General features: G+C 40.1%; 2 protein-coding genes across 2 annotated transcripts; one reads left to right on the top strand and one right to left on the bottom strand.

Moving 5' to 3' along the window:
- Positions 1–1,038: 1,038 nt before the first annotated feature.
- LOC117827593 (cell wall integrity and stress response component 4-like) lies at positions 1,039–21,926 on the top strand. Its single transcript, XM_034704192.1, has 16 exons — positions 1,039–1,217; positions 13,752–13,819; positions 14,171–14,443; positions 14,572–14,817; positions 15,151–15,261; positions 17,307–17,363; positions 17,850–17,906; positions 18,675–18,734; positions 19,223–19,279; positions 19,770–19,826; positions 20,488–20,544; positions 20,682–20,810; positions 20,921–20,983; positions 21,200–21,268; positions 21,373–21,441; positions 21,533–21,926. Exons 2-16 carry the CDS (start codon positions 13,759–13,761, stop codon positions 21,544–21,546), a joined length of 1,380 nt encoding a protein of 459 aa, XP_034560083.1. The 5' UTR covers positions 1,039–1,217; positions 13,752–13,758; the 3' UTR covers positions 21,547–21,926.
- LOC117827594 lies at positions 2,478–12,061 on the bottom strand. The gene is made up of 9 exons (XM_034704193.1): positions 12,010–12,061; positions 11,185–11,371; positions 9,462–9,707; positions 7,069–7,341; positions 5,121–5,186; positions 5,002–5,040; positions 4,801–4,914; positions 3,233–3,292; positions 2,478–3,152 (listed from the first exon to the last, which is right to left on the bottom strand). Exons 2-9 carry the CDS (start codon positions 11,258–11,260, stop codon positions 2,986–2,988), a joined length of 1,041 nt encoding a protein of 346 aa, XP_034560084.1. The 5' UTR covers positions 11,261–11,371; positions 12,010–12,061; the 3' UTR covers positions 2,478–2,985.
- Positions 21,927–22,223: the final 297 nt, after the last annotated feature.

The raw sequence follows: 22,223 nt of genomic DNA, 5'->3' as shown, positions 1-22,223 counted from the left end.
AAGAACTCAATAAATAAATAAAATAAAGATTCAACTTCTCCTGAGATATCTTTCTGTGTAAAGAACTTCAATAAATAAATAAAATAAATAAATAAAATAAATAAATAAAATAAATAAAATAAATAAAATAAATAAAATAAATAAAATAAATAAATAAAATAGATAAAATAGATAAAATAGATAAAATAAAATAAATTTAAAAAAATCAATTAAATGAATTAAATAAATAAATAAAGATTCAAACTTCTCCTGCAATGTGTTTCTGTGTAAAGAACTCCAATAATAAAATAAATAAAATGAGAAAAAAAATTAAAAATTAAAAAATTAAAATCAGGAACATGATTTAAGAAACTTTGATAACAAGTTTATTTCACGTGTATTATCACTATCACTGTTTCTATCAACTGAATTTCCCCCCCGGGGGATCAATAAAGTAATATCTTATCTATCATTGTTTCATCACAGTATTATTAAGACTGTTTTATAAATCATTATTATGACTATTGTTTATTTATTTATTTTATTCACTTACTCAATTTCTTAATCGCCTAATGAACGTTTTATCTTTCTATTATTATTTTCAAGTCAAACTGTAAAAATAAAATAAATAACAGTAGAAAAAAATAATGAACTGGGCTTTAAAATATTAAAATAACTATAAATATAATCTATAACTTTATCCTAGGTATGTTTATGACAATAAGTATGTATTTATTTAATTTTGCTGTTTTTAATTTTGCTGTTTATACTTCTGCTGTCTTATTAATATTTCATGTAGCACTTTGAGATTTGCTTCAGAATGTAAAGTGTGTAATAAATACAATTTATTATTATTATTATTATTATAAAACTAGGAAATAAATAAATACATTAATAAATAAATACATTAATTAATTAATTAATCAATTAATTATTAGAATGTTAAGATAATGACTGGATGAATAAACTTAATCATGTTTGTTACTATTTAATATAAATCTGTAAATAAAAAAGGAGGGATCAGCTGTTGACAGCGTCTGACCGGAAGCACGTGCTCTGTCTCATCAGGGGCACCTGGTGCAGGTGAATCAGAGCGCGCGCTGGAGAGCAGCTGGTCAAAACGCTGGGGGACAGACTGGAGTGCAGAGTGGACCCGTACAGAGTAGACCCGTACAGAGTAGACCCGTACCGAAGACCCGGTCTAGAGGAAGATCTGATAGAGACCGAGGAGGCAGCAGGTAGGAGCTGGTTCTGTTTTCTGTTTGTCAGCTGATGATTGGAAGTGCCGGCTCGGGCACGCGCTTGATATACACACACACACAAACGCACACGCACGCACGCACGCACACACACACTCACTCACTCACTCACTCACTCACACACACACACACACACACACACACACACACACACATTCAATATGACACTACATTGTTAGTTCCTGCTGTGTCCACATGGAGTCATGTTATCCACATTGTTCTGTTTCATGTCTTTTATACGGTGGCCCTGAAGTGCAAATCACAACGGCACACCAGTGGGTTATCGTCGTAGTGTTTTCCGATTTGTCGTAGTGTTTTCCGATTTTTCGTAGTGTTTTCTGGTTTGCCGATTTGTCGTAGTGCTTTCTGGTTTGCCGATTTGTCGTAGTGCTTTCTTGTTTGCCTATTTGTCGTAGTGTTTTCCGGTTTGCCGATTTGTCGTAGTGTTTTCTGGTTTGCCGATTTGTCGTAGTGCTTTCTGGTTTGCCGATTTGTCGTAGTGCTTTCTGGTTTGCCGATTTGTCGTAGTGTTTTCTGGTTTGCCGATTTGTTGTAGTGTTTTCTGGTTTTGTCGTAATGCTTTCTTGTTTGCCAATTTGTCGTAGTGTTTTCTGGTTTGCCGATTTGTCGTAGTGTTTTCCGGTTTGTTGATTTGTCGTAGTGTTTTCCGGTTTGCCGATTTTTCGTAGTGTTTTCTGGTTTGCCGATTTGTCATAGTGCTTTCTGGTTTGCCGATTTGTCGTAGTGCTTTCTGGTTTGCCGATTTGTCGTAGTGCTTTCTGGTTTGCCGATTTGTCGTAGTGTTTTCTGGTTTGCCGATTTGTCGTAGTGTTTTCTGGTTTGCCGATTTGTCGTAGTGTTTTCTGATTTGTCGTAGTGCTTTCCGATTTGTCGCAGTGTGTTCCGATTTGTCGTAGTGTTTTCTGATTTGCTGTTGTGTTTTCTGGTTTGCCGATTTGTCGTAGTGTTTTCCGATTTGTCGTAGTGTTTTCCGATTTGTCGTAGTGTTTTCCAATTTGTCGTAGTGTTTTCCGATTTGTCGTAGTGTTTTCCGATTTGTCGTAGTGTTTTCCGATTTGTCGTAGTGTTTTCCAATTTTCAGTTGTGTTTTGCACTTCAGGGCCACCGTACTTTCATCTGTCTCTTATTGTTCTGCAACACTTTAATACATGTGTGTATAAATATACATATTTATATATATTTAGAGAAAGAAACGTGTGTGAACAATCGTTACATTTATTGTAGGTTAGCTTAGCTTAGCATAAAGACTGGAAGCAGGAAAAAGACAGCTTTCCTCTCTGCAACGGCTCCAAAACGACCTCCCAGTATCCCTCAGGTCTCTGATAACCACATTCATCTCTTCGTTGTTTGTTCTGTACATTAAATGAAAACAGGAGCAGCTTTCCTGCAGACTTTTCTCTGCCTGACATCCTTAAAGTGACAACAGAACTGCAACTCGACAGAATAAAAGCATCTTATTTCAGGATGTAGTTCAAAATAAAACCTGCATTGATTGGAACAACTTAATTGAGTTTACCATCATGGCTGATTGTTTTAACACATTAGAGGAAATGTAGGACTCATCTTTAACTTGTAGTATCTTGAATTAAGATGCATATCTGGACTTGTCATGTCAAAGTGTCTTAAATTAAGTTAAATATGACAGTTTTCACAGGAAGTGATGCAGAAATACTGGCGGAGTTGAATTTGTGCAGTTTGGGCACGTCTCTTATGACAGGCTGAAGTCTCATCTGGCTGCAGGTCTGGTGATGACGGACGAGTAGATGACGTTGTGGTTGTTCTGATCTGGTGGAGTCCTGCAGGGTCTCTCCCTCCAGTTCTGCCGGCCCAGAGAGGCGTAGTGGATCGTCTCCTCGGGCGGAGGCAGAGGCGGGCTTTCGCTTCCCTCACCGTCTGCAGAGAGACGTGTGAAATCTAAAGTTAGATCAAACCTGAGGATCGTAGAAGCAGCAGGACAAAGTTTTAAAGGTTACCGGTTTGTGTGTTTGGTGTTTTCCACGGCTGTAGCTCGGTGTCTTCCTGCATCTGTGAAGCTGAACCAAACAGAAGAAGAAGTTAGGGTTAGTGGACACAGGCCCTTACAGTGAATTTAACTCTAAATGGGTCTTTGTTTTGTTTTCATTCATTAAAAAATATAACTTTTTAGACTCGAATCATCTACCAGTCAGGGTCCGGGAGGCAGACACCCTCTCTACTTTTAAGAGTAGGCTTCCAACTTCCCTTTTTGATAAAGCTTATAGTTAGAGCTGGATCAGGCTTGGACCAGGTCTTAGTTCTGCTGCTATAGGCTTAGACTGACACACTGGGATCCTGTCTTTCCCTCTCTCTCCTCTCTCTGCCTGTCTCTCACTTTAACTCTTCATGTCCCATTAAAGTTACTAACCATAGACCTTTCTGGAGTCCCTGAGCTCCCTTGTCTCGTAGGTTCCACTGGATCTCTGCTGTAGATTCCTTTTTTGGGGTCTGTTATTCATCCTTTCTTTCTTTCTTTCTTTCTTTCCTTTCATTCTTTCTTTCTTTCTTTCTTTCTTTCTTTCTTTCTTTCTTTCTTTCTTTCTTTCTTTCTTTCTTTCTTTCTTCTTTCTTTCTTCTTTCTTTCTTTCTTTCTTTCTTTCTTTCTTTCATTCCTTCTTTCTTTCTTTCATTCCTTCTTTCTTTCTTTCTTTCTTTCTTTCTTTCTTTCATTCCTTCTTTCTTTCTTTCTTTCTTTCCTTTTGCTTCTTATTTCTTTTGTTCCTTTGTTTCTTTCTTTTCTCCTTTCTTTAATTCCTTCTTTCTGTCTTTTATTCCTTTTTCCTTTCTTTCTTTCTTTCTTTCTTTCTTTCTTTCTACTGTTCCCTTTTCCTTTCATTCCTCCTTTCTTTTTTCTCTCTTTCATTCCTTTTTCCTTTAATTCCTTCTTTCCTGCTGTCCCTCTTTCTCTTTCTTTTGTTCTTTTCACCTTTATTTTCTATTCTTCTTTCTTTCTTTCTTTCTTGTTTCTTCATCCTTTATGTCTCCTTCTCTTATCCCCTCCTTTCCTTCTGTCATTCCTTCCCCATTTCTTCTCCTCTTTTTCTTTCTTCTGGTCTCCCTGTCTTCTCTCTTTTCTTAGACCTTTCTGGAGTCCCTGAGCTCCCTTGTCTCGTAGGTTCCTCTGGATCTCTGCTGCTGTGGACGTGGTCCAGACTCCAGCTGCTACAACTACTACTATCCATCTCCCCACTATCATCTCTCTCTCTCTTCATCTCCCTCTATCCCTCTCTCCAACACGGTCTCAGCAGATGTGTGTCTAACATGAGTCTGGTCCTGCTGGAGGTTTCTGCCTGTTAAAGGAAGTTTGTCCTTGCCACTGTAACTTGCTAAATGCTGCAAAGTGCTCTGCTCATGGTGGATTAAGATGAGATCAGACTGAGTACTGTCTGTAAGAGGGGACTGGATCTGATCCGGTCTTGATGTTGGGTCTTTGTTAATAATAGAACATAGAGGACGGTCTAGACCGGCTCTGTTTGGAAAGAGTCCGAGGATCAAATATAGATATATCTCTCTTGGCCTTCCATACCCGTCTTGCTGTACTTCTTCTCCTTCCTGCACCTCATGCTGGTGAGTAAAACACAAACAGCAGCCAGGAACAGGATCATCAGCCCCAACCCGACCACGGCGACCATCAGCAGGACTGACAGAGACAAAAACATCCAGACAGATCAACCAAACATCCAGCAGGAGAGAAACCAGACAGGAGGAGGAGGAGAGGAGGACCAACCGTTCTCTGTTCTCTTCTTCTCCTTTTTCTTTGTTTCCGCTGAAAGACAGAGAGCAGGACGATGAAGAAACACAAAGAGAAGTAAAACAGAAACAGGTTCTGAGAAGTAGAAGTCTTACCTGCAGTGATGACGTCAGGTGTTGCAGGTTTGCTGGTCTGCAGGATGCTGGTCGGCTCAGGCTGCACTGATCAGACAGAGAACAACTATTTTAAAACACTGCCGCCACTTTGAGCTGTTTCTGTTTCCCTCAGAATCCATGAAAAGTTTAAATTCAGAATTCATCCTTTAGATCAGTTCAGGGGTAGATAATCTCCCTCCTAAAAAGCCCCTGCTAAAAGGGTAGTACTTTTCAAAGGTCCCGGGACTTTCGGGGGGCGGGGCCTGCAATGCTGAACGTGTCTGATTGGTAGATTAACCTCAGTGTTTTTATTCCGCCCTCCGTCCACAATAACATCACACACATCTGTGATTCACTTGATTTCTCTTTCTTTCATTATATTCATGTCAAAATTTTGTTTTGTCAAAATTTTTTTGGGTCAATTTTTTTTTTGGGTCAAAAATTTTTTGGGTCAAAAATTTTTTTTGGGTCAAAATTTTTTTGGGTCAAAATTTTTTTGGCTCAAAATTTTTTTGGGTCAAAATTTTTTGCAAATTTTTTTGGTTCAATTTTATTTTTTTCAAATTTTTCAATTTTTTTTTTTTTTTTTTTCAATTTTTCAAAAAACATTCACAGTTATTTTTTCTTTCATCTGTGATTCTCTTGATTTCTCTTTCTTTCATTAGTTTTTATTTGTTCTATCTTTTTTGTATGTGTGTGTACTTTTCAAAAGAAGAAGCTGTGATTCTCTTGATTTAGCAGCTTGTAACAGTAGTCTTCTCTCAGCCCAGCGTGAATGCGTCTCTCCTCCCGGTGTTCCGCTTTTAAAAGTGACCCTGTAAACTGGAGACCTTCAGCTGAACGTGTCAGTGTTTGTGGAGTTTACACAGCTGTTGAAACACAGAGGGAGTTCCTGGGAATGCAAACTAGTTTAGTTTTTATTCAAAGACTTCAAAATATCCTCATCAGATATTTAATGATGGTCTAAAGATGTTTATGAGGGATGCATCCGGCTGAGAGTCTCCAGTTAACAGGGTCGCTGTTTAAACCAAAACACCGTCCAATCTCTGCGATCACGGCTTTTTGTGTTCAAAAGGATTTTAAAGGCGTGTTGAAACGTCTTTGCTACTCGCGCTTATCTCCTCTCACGTGTTGATTCATTCATTGCTTTTTCCATGTTTTTAACCACAGGTGCAAAATTTTCACTTTTTTCATGTTTTTCTGCTTTTGGAGCACAATTTCATATTTGAGGAAAATTAATTTTTTCGACAGTCTTTTTTTTGAGGCATTTTTTTTTGTCAATTTTTTTTTTTCATTTTTTTTTTTTCATTTTTATGTCAAATTTTTTTTTGTCATTTATTTTTTGTCAATTTATTTAAAAAAAAAATTTGTCTCATTTTTTTTTTTTTTTTTTTTTTTTTTGTGAATTTTTTTTTTGTCTTTTTTTTGTCAAATTTTTTTTGTCACATTTGTTTTTGTCAAATCTTTTTTGTCAAATTTTTGTTGTCAAAATTTTTTCAAAAGGATTTTAAAGCCGTGTTGAAACGTCTTTGCTACTCGCGCTTATCTCCTCTCACGTGTTGATTCAGTGAATCCATCTGTGATGAAATATAGCACCATCTAAAACAGACCAGCTGAGTCTCTTCATGCTAACAGGCTAACTGTTGTGTTGCTCATAATGATACCTGCCTGTCCGTCTGCTTCTATGGTGTCATCTGTGATGAATGGCATTCCTCTTTGTGTTACTGCCCTCTACTGGTCTGGTGGTGTAGTGCATTTACTTTTTTTCCTCCATACGTCACTGGCCTGATTTACACAATCTACCCAGGACTTCAGCCCGCGGTCGAAACGCAGACAACAATGGGGGCACAGGAACCTTTTAGTTCAGGGCAGAGTAGTTCTGGGGGCTAAAAGACCAACACTGGATGTTTCTGCTTTGCTCCGTCTCATCAAACCTTGAAGGACTCACCTGTGAGGACCGTGAGTCGGGCCCGCAGGCGTCCATTGCACGTATACTCTCCAGCGTCCTCTAGCTGCAGGTCCTGGATCTGCAGGGCGTCGTTCCCGTAGCTGAGCCGGCTCCCCTCCCTCTCTGGTGTCCCAGTCCCGTTTCTGTACCAGGTGAAGATCAGCTCCCGGGGCACCCCTGCCTTCCTGCGACGAAACCACCTCTGTTTGGGTCTCTGGGAGCCTCTGCAGGGGAGCAGCAGCATGCGGCCTGCAGAGACCCGGAGGTTCAGGCCTGAGGGAGCAGAAACAAACAGGAAGTCTGAGGATCAGTGTGATGTGGTGTTTTAAAACTAAGGAGAGGTTTCCCCTTTATTGCTTCCTGCTTTTTTATATATCAAAGTGGTGGAGGGGTGAGCTTTTTTAAACTCTGGTATCAACTCTAATCATGCATCACTCTAAGCATTAAAATAATCTAATAAGATGCTTCAAACTAAAAGCAGAAATACATTTTTATCATGTTTTTAAAATCAGAATCAAAGCTTTTGATTTCAAGTTTTCCATCTTTTGTCGCTTGACTTTGTCCGATCGTTTCACATTTGAAATTTGCTCCATCAACTTCTGTCATCGAAGATCATGAGTGCAGTAATGTTTGATTTCCAAATGACTCATCTGTTTTTAGGTCGATAATTTCGAAAGCGAGAGAATGTAAACTGACTGATTTGAAAGTGTGAAACTTAAGCTCCACCACAAACTTCCTCTTTTTCAGTGGAAGCAACATCAAAGCCAGTTTCACAACGACTTCCAGACTGATTTACTTCCTGTCAGACAGCCTGTGGTTTCTGTTGGTGGACGCTGGAATAAGAACTTAGAAGTAGAAGAAGAGAAGGTGCACATCGAGTGTTTTCCTGAACCGGAGTGATCTCATCTAATGAAAGACAAATGACACTGTCGAACATGTCGCCCTAAAATCAGACTTCCACCAGATCCAGTTTGTCTCCGATCCGCTGCAGTCCGGCTCCCTGCTCTCTTGTTCGTCCACACCCACTGGTTGCGTTTTCAGAACGCAGCACGGAGCAGGACCGCCGGACAATATCTAAAAATCAGTGTCATAACTCCGCCTACTTTTGGGGAATAACTCCGCCTATTTTTGGGTCTCTTTCTTCTGTGTCTCCCCATCTTTCATCCCCCTGCTGCTGAGATTGTGAGCGACGGCTAGCCTTAGTCATGAGGGGTACGCCCACTTTAAAGGGAGTGGATGAATAAATATTGGACAAACTTTTTCAGACGTTTTTCAAGGACATATCTATGAGGTTCAGATTCCCAGATTTGGTTGATGTTCAGGGATTCATTAGATCCGGTTGTTCTTGCCATTTCACCTGAGGTTTTCCCCGCTGTAATCCCTGAATCAAGGATTCTCCTCCTCCTCCTCTCCTCATCCATGTTGTCTTTCTGGTCCTCTGAAAACCTCTGACCTGTTGACTCCAGGCCTGGCTCCGCTCATCATGACTTTGGTTTGTTGTTGTAGTTAAGTGAAATACGATCTGGTGATAACACAGAGTGTTTTATTCTGAAAATTAACCGGATGTTTTCATTTTGTTTTAGTGAAACCTGACTTCCTGTCCCGCTCCATCTGCTCTGTTGAGATTGATGCGTCGTGCTCCGGCATCCGGCACAAATAGAAGTCTTGTGTATCTGATCCGGAGGAGTCCGACCTGCCGGATCAGAGATGCAAAGGAGTGGATCCAGTGGAAGTTAACACATTGACTAGAATAGAAACCTATCAGATCAGGAGCTGTGATGGATCGGAGACGGATCGCGTGGTATTTGGACGTGAGAGACCCACACTTTTCCGAAGTTGAAGTAAAATGACATGAACAACCGGATCTAATGAAGCTCTGAACATCATACAAATGTGGAAAACCAAACCTCATAGACCTGAAATAAGACTAGTTTTACGTCCTTTGTCCGATATTTATTCATTCACTCGTTGTAAAGTGGGCGTAACCCTCATGACTGAGGCCAGCCGTCGCTCACAACCTCAGCAGCAGGGGGGCGAAAGATGGAGAGACACCGAAGAAAGAGACCCAAAAGTAGGTGGAGCTATTCACCAAAAGTAGGCGGAGTCATGACGGTGATTTTTAGATAATGTTATTAATTGCAGATGTTAAGGAGCCGACACAGAGCTGAGATATGGAGTCACAGAGTGTGACGTCTGAAGATGGAGAGCCCATGAAGAGTACTTAAACCTTCTACCAACTTATTTCAAATGTCAAGACTTTCATTTGAATGTTTCGGCCTGTGCCTTCCTTTCAAATCATCAGCTTCACAACAACAGTAAGTTTACTGAAAAGAGACGATCCCTTCTTTATGATGCACCTCTCTCTCTAAGCTCCGCCTCCCCCTCCAGCGTACCTGAGAGCACCTGCAGCTCGGCCACCCGCCTCTCGTTGCAGCTGTACTCCCCGCCGTCCGAGTCCTCCAGCTTCAGGAGGAGCAGGCTGCCGTCAGACAGCAGCAGGTAACGTTCAGGGTCTTCGTACGCCCCCTGTCGGGACACCGGGACCGTCCTGCCCTCATGAGTCCAGACCACATTGGAGCCATCAGCAACGCCACACATGAGGCAGAGGTGGTGTTCCTCTGGGACTGAAACCCGGATCACTGATGGAGGAGAGTAAAACTGCTGTAATGAAAACTTATCTTTCGAATCCTTGATATTTAGATTACATTTCAAAATATATTTATATGTGCAGAGTCAAGGTGAGCTGACGCGAGACCACTACAGGACGGGGGAGATATTTGTATCGTGCAAAGGGTGCAAACTGGAGAGATGGACATGTGACAGAATGATTCAAACATCCAGGGTTGAAGAAGAAGAAGAAGAAGAAGAAGAAGAAGAAGAAGAAGAAGAAGAAGAAGAAGAAGAAGAAGAAGAAGAAGAAGAAGAAGAAGAAGAAGAAGAAGAAGAAGAAGAAGAAGAAGAAGAAGAAGAAGAAGAAGAAGAAGAAGAAGAAGCATTTGCAAGAAGAGAACAGATGTCTGCACGACTTGCATGTAGCATTGATTGAATTGTTCTTCTCCTCACCCACCGACCCCCTCCCGCAGCAGGGAAGACTTCACACCACAAGACGTGTGAAGCACCAGCCTTCGATACTTTCAAGGCAGAGCCCTTGAAAGTTTCAGGAGTGCATAAGTTAAAGAAGTAAAACAAACCACTTCCCTGCACACTTCTAGATCCGTTGACACCTTTACAGATAGTTTGGCTACAGCAGTATCTTCATGTGTTTGCATTTTCTTTGCAGAGTTCCTGAATTGCCTGAAATGTTTGACACATGCGGGCGCCGGTTTCGGCCTGCTGGTTAATTCACTCGCCCCATGTATGGAGGCTAGAGGCCCTGAGCATGTCCAACCTGCAGCCCCTCTACTGCACGTTATAGTGTAGTGTCCTCTGTGCATCATTTTTGGAGAGATGTCTTGACGTCTCCTTCAGATTCCAGCTCCTGTTTTAGATGCAGACGGTGTCACTCATGTCCGGCTGACGGGGACTTTCCCGCTGGTTTCCTGTTTTATCTGCTTTTCCTCTTTTATCTTGTGGAAACACGCTCAGTGACATCCTCTCAGCCTTAAATTAGACATTCAGTCAACTATTATTATCGTCTCTCTGAGTTCTATCATCTCTAAATTCAAAATTTAACAACTTTAAATGCTCTTAAAGTGACACGTGCTCGTGTTTAATGCAATGAAGCAAGGCACCAAGTCTTAAACTGGTTTCTGTTTTCACAAATTATTCACAAAACAAAACATAGGATCACTTTTAGAATTTTTGTGCTAATGAAAATTAAAAAATTTTCCCATTTGGATTATTTTCTACATTTTTATCAAACTAAAACAACAAAAGGCACATTTTTTTGCAGGTGTGATAAAAAAGAATAAAGTAATAAAATTAACAGAATCCTGGCGAGTCAGAGAATTTTTGGTGTTTCATTTAAAAAAATAAAAATATATCTGCATGTTTTTTTTAAAGCATTTAGGTTCTCAATGCATTACTTTATATTTAGACCAGAAGTTCAGGGCTGAAATAAACACTCATCATCACATCAGTCCAGTGAAACCTGGAGGTATGAGAGTAAAGCTGTACCTGTGGAGTTCTCACTGCAGCAGATCAGATCTGTGTGCAGGATCCAGACGTGACAGAAGATCAAGAAACTTAGCATCTTCAGAGGAAACCGTCAGACTGAAGAGAGACTTCAGGGTGTGACACTTCTCCTCATCCTGACTCCTTCCTCCTCTTTCCTCCTCCTCCTGAAGAGCAGAGCGTCATCGTCCTGGAAAACAGAAGTCATTCTGCTCATGCTGTCATCTTACACAAAGTCTCTAAAAGTAGTATGGGAGGTAGAGCCTTCAGTTATCAGGCCCCTCTCCTTTGGAATCATCTACCAGTCAGGGTCCGGGAGGCAGACACCCTCTCTACTTTTAAGAGTAGGCTTCAAACTTTCCTTTTTGATAAAGCTTATAGTTAGAGCTGGATCAGGCTTGGACCAGGTCTTAGTTATGCTGCTATAGGCTTAGACTGACACACTGGGATCCTGTCTTTCCCTCTCTCTGCCTGTCTCTCACTTTAACTCTTCCTGTCCCATTAAGAGATCTTGCCCTAGGCCTTTTCTCCAATCAAGTTCAAAGCATCAAAGTTGGACGTCATTTTGGCAATCGGCCAAAATATTGAAAAATGAATAACTCCCACATACAGTGTTGTAACAGGGTCAAATCACTCATGCATGACAAGTGTGCCGGTCTGAACTTATCTACGTGCAAATGTTCAGCTATATCTTAAAGCGCCCCCTACTGGCAACAGAAAATCACATGTCCTAGGGTTTTACTCCGATCAACTCCGAACTTCTATTGAGAAACAGCATGTTGATTTTCCTGTATGTCTTGTGTGTATTTAGTGAAAATTGACAAAAACCTTTGAATCTTGAATCTATAGTAGACACATTGGCGATTAACATTTATCAAAGGGATTTTTCTCTGTCAAAAATTGTGGGCGTGGCAGAGGGTCAAAGTTGGAGGTTTTCTTAGCAATCTGCCAAAAAACTTTAAACCTCAATAACTCTCAAATGCAATGTTGGAGCAGGACCAAATTTAGACATATTGGTGGTCCCGTGAAGAAACTCCCAAAATTGGCTCATTAGCTCCTCCTTCAATTTGCAAATTTCAAATGGTCAGATCCTCAAGATGGTTCAATATATGTGAATGACATTTTTTTTGCATATGTATCATATCAAGACTTAGAAAAAAGCCAAGTGACATTGTGGTGAAATCCCAACAGGAAGTCGGACATTTTTTATTTGGAATCCTGAAACCTGATTCACAAGGGTATGGATTTAAACAAACTTGTTCTAGGGCTTTTGTCTGATCAAGCCCCAACCATGCCCCTTCTATAGTACACTCATTGACGAGTCAAAGTTATTAAAGGAATTTCCCTAAGTCAATGGATGTGGGCGTGGCAGAGGGTTAAACTTGGAGGCTTTTTTGGCAATCTGCCAAAAACTTTAAATTTTTATAACGCTCATATGCAGTGTTGGATCAGGACTGGAGTGTTCATGCATGATAAGTGTCCTAGCCTTAACGCCTCTATAGGCAAATATTCACCTATATGTTATAGCTGCGCCCCCTACTGGCCACAGGAACTCACGCCTTGCTTTGTGGTGTATAGCTCCTCCTCTTTTGGACATTTATTTTTCAAATGTGCTCAGAAACGTCCTTCACACCTTCATGAGGCATCACGGGTCAGACTGTGAGCTGTCGTTGAAGGATGTGTCTCTGGGGACGCCTCAAAATTGTATGTCCTGCCATGAAACAGGAAATACTTACATCATACACATGATCAGGGTCCATCTTTCCCCCTCTCTCAACAAATCTATGGGTTCATTTCTATACATAAATAAATACATGGTACTGGCATTTACATACAATACCCCAAATTTTACAAATGTCATCAGGCTCCCAGTCGTAACTCCTCTACACATACATTTTGCTCATATGAATAGCGCCACCTACTGGAAAAAAGCAGCATTTACTCCAATAATCAGTTTTTAACCTGCATGTGATCACAACTCTTTCTATAATGATCTGTGATGAACAATCCTTCAGAAGATAATGAAAGTCAAAGCACCACCTACTGGTGACAGGCAGTACTGCAATGGTACACTTTGCTGCTAATTGCACGAGTATGCTCACAGTTTCAGCCTAGGCCTCATAAAGCACAGCAACACATGCTGCACATCCGGCGGTGGCGCTCATCAGCCCTTGGTTGCAGGTGTGGGGGGGGACCGTTCATCGCTGCTTGCAGCTTTAGTTGGGTTTGTCCTTCCCTCTCTCTCTGACCCAGCATCCTGATCTATCCTCTGCCCTCTGCTATCTAAATGAGGGTGTAAAAGCCCAAACAGAACACACGTAAAAATTGGTGTGAGGGTTACTCTGAAGCAGGTATCCAAGGGTAGCTTAAAACAGATGCTAAAAGGGTTCCTTGAAACAGAAGCCTTGATGGTTCTTTATAAAAGCATATTCTTCAGAATCAAATCAAGAGGAAGTCATCAAGAGCTTTATCTCTGTGCTGTGACTGAAGTATGATCACGTCATAGAAATAGGAAGCTTGCTTGTTCACACGCTGACACCCAGGCATCTGAGTTCCTGTTCTCTCTTCAGTCTGAAGATGAAGCTGGTTATAAGCAGCTGCATGTTAGCCTTCATCCTGGGCTGTAATCTCACCTCAGGTAAGATTTGAATTCTGTATAAACTTTGGTGTTAACACTTTCTAACATTTCTATAGTTTAACTCTAATGTGAGTTTAGCGTGAGAGAAACTTTACTTCAGGAAGTGTTTAAATAGTCCTGACAGATTCCTGATACGATGATATGACTACAGACAAACAGAACATACAAGTTAGGATTTTTACACTCCTCACTTTCTGATGAAACTAGAAACAAGTCATCAGCTCTGCTGTGTTTGAAAAGTTAAAGTTCACATCTTGTTTCAAACAAGTAGGACTATAATACACAATATTTAGGAATATTAGAAATGCTGACTCTCTGAAACTCAGATCTAAAGCTGTGTTTGTTTCACAGCAATCGTTCATAGAGTGGTCCAGGAGAAGGACCTAGTCCTTTTGAGATGTCCTCGCTCTGTGGAGGGTAACGTGACGTGGAGCAGAGAGAGGGGCGGAAACAAAGTGGACATCCTTACAACTGATGGTGACAAGGACATAAAACACATCCACGATCCTTATAGATATTACAGTTCATTGGCGGACAAATCTCTACAGATTGTCAAAATGAAGATTTCAGACTCTGGACGATATTTCTGTAATAATGAAGCAGCTGTGGATCTGATCCCATCAGGTAACATCAAACTTTAATAATATTCTTCTAATGTTGTTTTTCACATCTTGTTTCCATATTTTGTCAAACCTTAACTTTCACATCATAATTCTATCTGTATTCATTCTTGTTTTGTTTCTTCTTCACAGGAACACACATTTATGATGCTCAAGAGATGACCCACATCACTCTGCTCTGCCCTGCTGATGTTGGAGGATCAGAGGATCCAAAGTGGAGCACAGACGCTGGTGAAATACAACAAGGAGGAAGGATTCAAGTCTCAACAGTTGACAACACACTGACTATCAGAGACCTGCAGCCTGCTGACTCCGGTCTTTACTACTGTGGAGGAAAACCTGCTGGGTACCTGAATGTGATCACACATGATCAGAGAGGTGAGAGACAGTTACTCAGAGAGAACTAAGAAGTATGTGCAGAGGTGAAGTGGAGTTATTCAGAGAAACTGAGATAGAGCCTAAAAAAAAGTGTAGTTTTACCTTCTTCAGAAGACTTGTACAGAAGATTGTTATCAAGATACCTGATAAAGACGTGTTGCTTTTCAGTCAACCAACACCATCCTGTTATCTTCCTTGTTGTGTAGAATAGTGAATCTAAACTCCTCCCCTAACAAACACACTTCTCCAGTGTTCAGAGTAATGAGTCACTCTTTGTGAGGAGAGTTCATTTATGTTTCATCAAGTGTATTTGTCATCTACTTTATACTTCAGGTGAAAAGGCAGAAACAACAACAACTGTACCTTTAACTACACCGGCACACAGTGACTTGAATACAACAAAGAAACGAAACAAGAAACCCAAAGGAGAAAAGGACAAGAAGAGTAAGTTGACACTGATCTCTAATATTGAATCAATAAATGACTGAATGTGATCGACCTGCTCAGCATACAGAGAAATACTCAGAGACACAAACAGAGTTAACTTTCATCAAACTGAAACTGCTGAGGTTTCTGTCTGAGATGGAACGTCACGTACACAGGAGGTTCAGGTCCTGAGAACAAAGCTGCCAGACAGCTCAGTCGTGTGACTTTCTAAAACAGTGTAATAACGACCTCAGAGTTAGAACTCTAAAAATGTCATTCAAATATATTCTCAGGGTTCAAAAGAACTATTAACATTTCACAAACACTATATTCTATATAAAGGCAGGCTGAGACTTTGAACTCAGAATCCAGAGATCAAAGTCTGAACTATCAGATAAAAGTAGAGGTGTAACGATTCTTTTTAATAACGCTTCAATTCGTATCCTGATTCGTGGTTGTCGATACGATTAAAGGACGATATTGGTTGATTCAGAGCAATACGATCTGAATCGATTCAGGGACTTTTTAGCTAAAAATTCAACCAGTGTGACTGAAATAAATCCCTTGATCCTGGACAGTCCTAGAGTCCTGTTGTTGATGTTTTTGTCCTGAGCCGAGTTTTACCTTCATCTCTGACTAAACATGCTGGCAAGGCCTGAGGCTTCTGCAGAGCTGATGTTAGCTTGGGAACACTACAAGAGGCGCCTGGACGGCCAGCATTGTGTGAAATCCCATGGCGCCTTAGTAGGTGGTTTGATAGACTTGTGGTGTTACCGTGGTAACTTTAGTTGACCTTTACATATCCTACAAACAGCGAGCGACTTATTTAGAACATCTCCATCTTTGCAAAAAAGCCAAAGTGTTTCCACATGCTGGACTGACATGGTGGCTTGATCATTTCTGGCTCTTCGGCTTCTCCTCTGCCGTCCGCCATGTTTATGTTTTGATGTCTGCTGGCGCGTGGCGATGATGTCACAGACAGGCACTCTGAATTGAGTAACGTTTAACGTTTTATCATTACAAGTGTAAAAAAAAAACCACATCCATATAAAGTCTACCGTGCTTAAATCCAATGAGTTATTTCTTAGTATGGATAGAATCGATTTATTACCTTTTAAAACGATGTTAGATCGGTATATGTCGTCCGGAAGGCCAACACAGAGCACAGATGGATGTAGTTGGATCATAGGAATATAGACATCAAAGTCTAATTCCAAAATGTATGTGAGAAACTGAGATCAAGTCACAGTTCTGAGATCAAGGCCAGAGTTCTGATATCAAAGTCACAGTTCTGAGATCAAGGCCAGAGTTCTGAGATCACAGTCAAAGTCCTAAGATCAAAGTCAGAGTTCTGAGATCAAAGTCAGAGTTCTGAGATCAAAGCCAAAGTCCTGAGATCAAAGTCAGAGTTCTGAGATCAAAGCCAGAGTTCTGAGATCAAAGCCAGAGTCCTGAGATCAAAGTCAGAGTCCTGAGATAGAAGCCAGAGTTCTGAGATCAACGTCAGAGTTCTGAGATAGAAGCCAGAGTTCTGAGATCAAAGTCAGAGTTCTGAGATCAAAGTCAGAGTTCTGAGATCAAAGTCAGAGTTCTGAGATCAAAGTCAGAGTTCTGAGATCAAAGTCAGAGTTCTGAGATCAAAGTCAGAGTCCTGAGATCAAAGTCAGAGTTCTGAGATAGAAGCCAGAGTTCTGAGATCAAAGTCAGAGTTCTGAGATAGAAGCCAGAGTTATGAGATCAAAGTCAGAGTCCTGAGATCAAAGTCAGAGTCCTGAGATCAAAGTCAGAGTTCTGAGATAGAAGCCAGAGTTCTGAGATCAAAGTCAGAGTTCTGAGATCAAAGTCAGAGTCCTGAGATCAAAGTCAGAGTCCTGAGATCAAAGTCAGAGTCCTGAGATCAAAGCCAGAATTCTGACTTTAATATCTGTATCTGTTTTAATAGAATAGAGTGTTTATAGAATAATCCCCTGTAATAGATTTATAGATCAGATCTAAATCCTGTTTATCATTAGATTATATGGAGGGTTTCCTAAACTGTCTCTTGTCCTTTCTTTCCCACACAGAGGGGAAGAAGACAACAACTACACCAACCACCACATCAACACGACCAACACTCACAGGTACAGAACATTTTTAGTCCGAATTCTGAGATCAACATCTAATTCCAAAATCAATGTTGGAAAACTGAGATCAAAGATCAAAGTCCGAAGTCAGAATTCTGTTATCAAAGTCAGAGTTCTGAGATCAAAGTCAGAGTTCTGAGATCAAAGTCAGAGTTTTGAGATCAAAGTCAGAGTCCTGAGATTAAAGTCAGAGTTCTGAGATAGAAGCCAGAGTTCTGAGATCAAAGTCAGAGTTCTGAGATAGAAGCCAGAGTTCTGAGATCAAAGTCAGAGTTCTGAGATCAAAGTCAGAGTCCTGAGATCAAAGTCAGAGTCCTGAGATCAAAGCCAGAGTTCTGACTTTAATATCTGTATCTGTTTTAATAGAATAGAGTGTTTATAGAATAATCCCCTGTAATAGATTTATAGGATCTAAATCCTGTTTATCATTAGATTATATGGAGGGTTTCCTAAACTGTCTCTTGTTCTTTCTTTCCCACACAGAGGGGAAGAAGACAACAACTCCACCGACCACCACATCAACACGACCAACACACACAGGTACAGAACATTTTTAGTCCGAATTCTGAGATCAACATCTAATTCCAAAATCAATGTTGGAAAACTGAGATCAAAGATCAAAGTCTGAAGTCAGAATTCTGTTATCAAAGTCAGAGTTCTGAGATCAAAGTCAGAATTCTGAGATCAAAGTCAGAATTCTGAGATCAAAGTCAGAGTCCTGAGATCAAAGTCAGAGTTCTGAGATCAAAGTCAGAGTCCTGAGATCAAAGTCAGAGTTCTGAGATCAAAGTCAGAGTTCTGAGATCAAAGTCAGAGTCCTGAGATCAAAGTCAGAGTTCTGAGATAGAAGCCAGAGTTCTGAGATCAAAGTCAGAGTTCTGAGATCAAAGTCAGAGTCCTGAGATCAAAGTCAGAGTTCTGAGATCAAAGTCAGAGTCCTGAGATCAAAGTCAGAGTTCTGAGATAGAAGCCAGAGTTCTGAGATCAAAGTCAGAGTTCTGAGATCAAAGTCAGAGTTCTGAGATCAAAGTCAGAGTCCTGAGATCAAAGTCAGAGTTCTGAGATAGAAGCCAGAGTTCTGAGATCAAAGTCAGAGTCCTGAGATCAAAGTCAGAGTTCTGAGATCAAAGTCAGAGTTCTGAGATCAAAGTCTGAGTCCTGACTTTAATATCTGTATCTGTTTTAATAGAATAGTGTTTATAGAATAATCCCCTGTAATAGATTTATTGATCAGATCTAAATCCTGTTTATCATTAGATTATATGGAGGGTTTCCTAAACTGTCTCTTGTTCTTTCTTTCCCACACAGAGGGGAAGACGACAACGCCAACTACACCGACCACCACATCAACACGACCAACACTCACAGGTACAGAACATTTTTTGTCCGAATTCTGAGATCAACATCTAATTCCAAAATCAATGTTGGAAAACTGAGATCAAAGATCAAAGTCTGAAGTCAGAATTCTGTTATCAAAGTCAGAGTTCTGAGATCAAAGTCAGAGTTCTGAGATCAAAGTCAGAGTCCTGAGATCAAAGTCAGAGTCCTGAGATTAAAGTCAGAGTTCTGAGATAGAAGCCAGAGTTCTGAGATCAAAGTCAGAGTTCTGAGATAGAAGCCAGAGTTCTGAGATCAAAGTCAGAGTTCTGAGATCAAAGTCAGAGTTCTGAGATCAAAGTCAGAGTCCTGAGATCAAAGTCAGAGTCCTGACTTTAATATCTGTATCTGTTTTAATAGAAAAGTGTATATAGAATAATCCCCTGTAATAGATTTATAGATCAGATTTAAATCCTGTTTATCATTAGATTATATGGAGGGTTTCCTAAACTGTCTCTTGTTCTTTCTTTCCCACACAGAGGGGAAGAAGACAACAACTACACCGACCACCACATCAACACAACCAACACTCACAGGTACAGAACATTTTTAGTCCGAATTCTGAGATCAACATCTAATTCCAAAATCAATGTTGGAAAACTGAGATCAAAGATCAAAGTCCGAAGTCAGAATTCTGTTATCAAAGTCAGAGTTCCAAGATCAAGATTGGCGTACTGAGTTTCAATCCAAAATTTTTAGATCAAAGTCAGAGTTCTGAGATCAAAGTCAGAATTCTGAGATCAAAGTCAGAGTTCTGAGATCAAAGTCAGAGTTCTGAGATCAAAGTAAGAGTTCTGAGATCAAAGTCAGAGTTCTGAGATCAAAGTCAGAGTTCTGAGATAGAAGCCAGAGTTCTGAGATCAAAGTCAGAGTCCTGACTTTAATATCTGTATCTGTTTTAATAGAATAGAGTGTTTATAGAATAATCCCCTGTAATAGATTTATTGATCAGATTTAAATCCTGTTTATCATTAGATTATATGGAGGGTTTCCTAAACTGTCTCTTGTTCTTTCTTTCCGACACAGAGGGGAAGAAGACAACAACTACACCAACCACCACATCAACACAACCAACACACACAGGTACAGAACATTTTTAGTCCGAATTCTGAGATCAACATCTAATTCCAAAATCAATGTTGGAAAACTGAGATCAAAGATCAAAGTCCGAAGTCAGAATTCTGTTATCAAAGTCAGAGTTCTGAGATCAAAGTCAGAATTCTGAGATCAAAGTCAGAATTCTGAGATCAAAGTCAGAATTCTGAGATCAAAGTCAGAATTCTGAGATCAAAGTCAGAATTCTGAGATCAAAGTCAGAGTTCTGAGATCAAAGTCAGAATTCTGAGATCAAAGTCAGAGTTCTGAGATTAAAGTCAGAGTTCTGAGATAGAAGCCAGAGTTCTGAGATCAAAGTCAGAGTTCTGAGATAGAAGCCAGAGTTATGAGATCAAAGTCAGAGTCCTGAGATCAAAGTCAGAGTTCTGAGATAGAAGCCAGAGTTCTGAGATCAAAGTCAGAGTTCTGAGATCAAAGTCAGAGTTCTGAGATCAAAGTCAGAGTCCTGAGATCAAAGTCAGAGTCCTGAGATCAAAGTCAGAGTTCTGACTTTAATATCTGTATCTGTTTTAATAGAATAGAGTGTTTATAGAATAATCCCCTGTAATAGATTTATTGATCAGATCTAAATCATTAGATTATATGGAGGGTTTCCTAAACTGTCTCTTGTTCTTTCTTTCCCACACAGAGGGGAAGAAGACAACAACTACACCGACCACCACATCAACACGACCAACACACACAGGTACAGAAAGATTTTAATTTATATGAAACATAATTTAGAATTCTCATTTGTTCTTTCACCAAATCTGAAAAATAAAATGAAACTGACGTTTTTCAGTACGACACAGAATCTAAGTTAATATTATTCTTCATGTCCAGAGTCTTCAGGAGAACCTCGTCAGATATGGATGATGGTGTTGAAAACAGCTGTCCCCTCTCTCCTCTTCCTCCTCCTCATCATCATCATCATGGTTGTCTACTTCAGGAGACGCAGATTTAAAAAACAAGGTGGATGCACGTTTGTCTTCTTCAAATCAAACTGAACGTTCTTGAAGACTGATTTTAAATGATGTGGTCAGTAGATCAGTGTCATCGTGACGCTCTCTGTTTGTTCCCAGATGAAGAAGTAGGTCCCGTCTACGAGGAAATACAGGACGGATTCGTGTGTCTGACTGTGAACGGTGAGAAAATGAAGACTTCATATTTAGAGAAGTTCTGTTTTGACCTGTGTGAAGTTCAATCTGTCAGTTTCATTTGTGCTCACACTCATGTGCCGTCAGCTGTGAGTATTGTAAGACTACAACAAATACTAAATCTTCTACAAGTTAAAAAAAGTCACCTTTAAAGTCTCTGAGTTCATTCTGGTTAATAACAGCTGTTGGACATTTTTTTTATAGATGGTTCAAATCAAAATGATCACACGTATCACACCATCTCACATCTTCCACTGAAGGAGAAAAGGACTGGTAAATACATCATCTACTTACATCACATAAATACAACATTTACAGGGAGAAATTTAACATTGAAGCAGATATTCTGATGCATTAAATATGATTTTATCTTACAGACACGCCTCTGCAAAATGAGTGTCCTTACTCCTTACTTGAAGCCGTGAGCGCTGGAGGAAATCCTCAAGGTAACTTTGTTGTTATTGTGGAGAGTACAGAAGCTAGAATGAAATATTAAAAGTATAACCAGTATGAAATGATTTCCTTCTCCTCTTTTAGGTCCGATGAAATGACGGGTAACTTTTATTGATCTTGGGAGAAAACGTCTGAGAACATCAGCGACCGGAGAACCGAAGCTTGAGCTGAATATTCTGCAGGAAGTCAAACTTTTAGTTTTGTCATTAAAAGTTAACTTTAATGTCTGTGTCTTTAAAATGTCTGTTTAAACATCTGGAGACGTGAAGCTGTCACACAGCTGTGCTTCAGGCTGGTAATTGTATAAATGTATGATATCTGTTATTATTTAAATGCTTCTATAATGATCATTATAAATGATTACTGTGAGCTGAGAGTACGGTCAGCTGATGATGAGCTCATCGTGTGGTTAAGACTGACTCAGTTAGACAGATGTAAACATGAGCTGTTGTCTGAAGGTGTTTCTGTAAAACCTGTAAATTAAATATTTGTGTTTAATGAATGAACACTGCTGAGGGTACCTTGAAACTGACGCTAATTGGGTATCTTGAAACAGGAGCTAATAGGATACCTCAATATAGATGTTACTGAGGGGTACCTCCGGAGCTACAGACGGTAAAAGGTTAAAGACACTTTAGAGCTATTTAAAACAAACACTGTTGGGTACCTTGAAACAGAAGCCTTGATGGTAAAGAGTATTTTTCAAACATATGCTATAGGGTACCTTGAAACAGATGCTAGTGGGGTACCTTGAGACTGATGGTGTTATGGTACC

Source organism: Notolabrus celidotus, chromosome 16 (assembly GCF_009762535.1).
Source record: "Notolabrus celidotus isolate fNotCel1 chromosome 16, fNotCel1.pri, whole genome shotgun sequence".
Taxonomy (NCBI): Eukaryota; Metazoa; Chordata; class Actinopteri; order Labriformes; family Labridae; genus Notolabrus; species Notolabrus celidotus.
The sequence above is the reverse complement of the archived record's forward strand: the minus strand, read 5'-3'. Positions and strand labels throughout refer to the sequence as shown.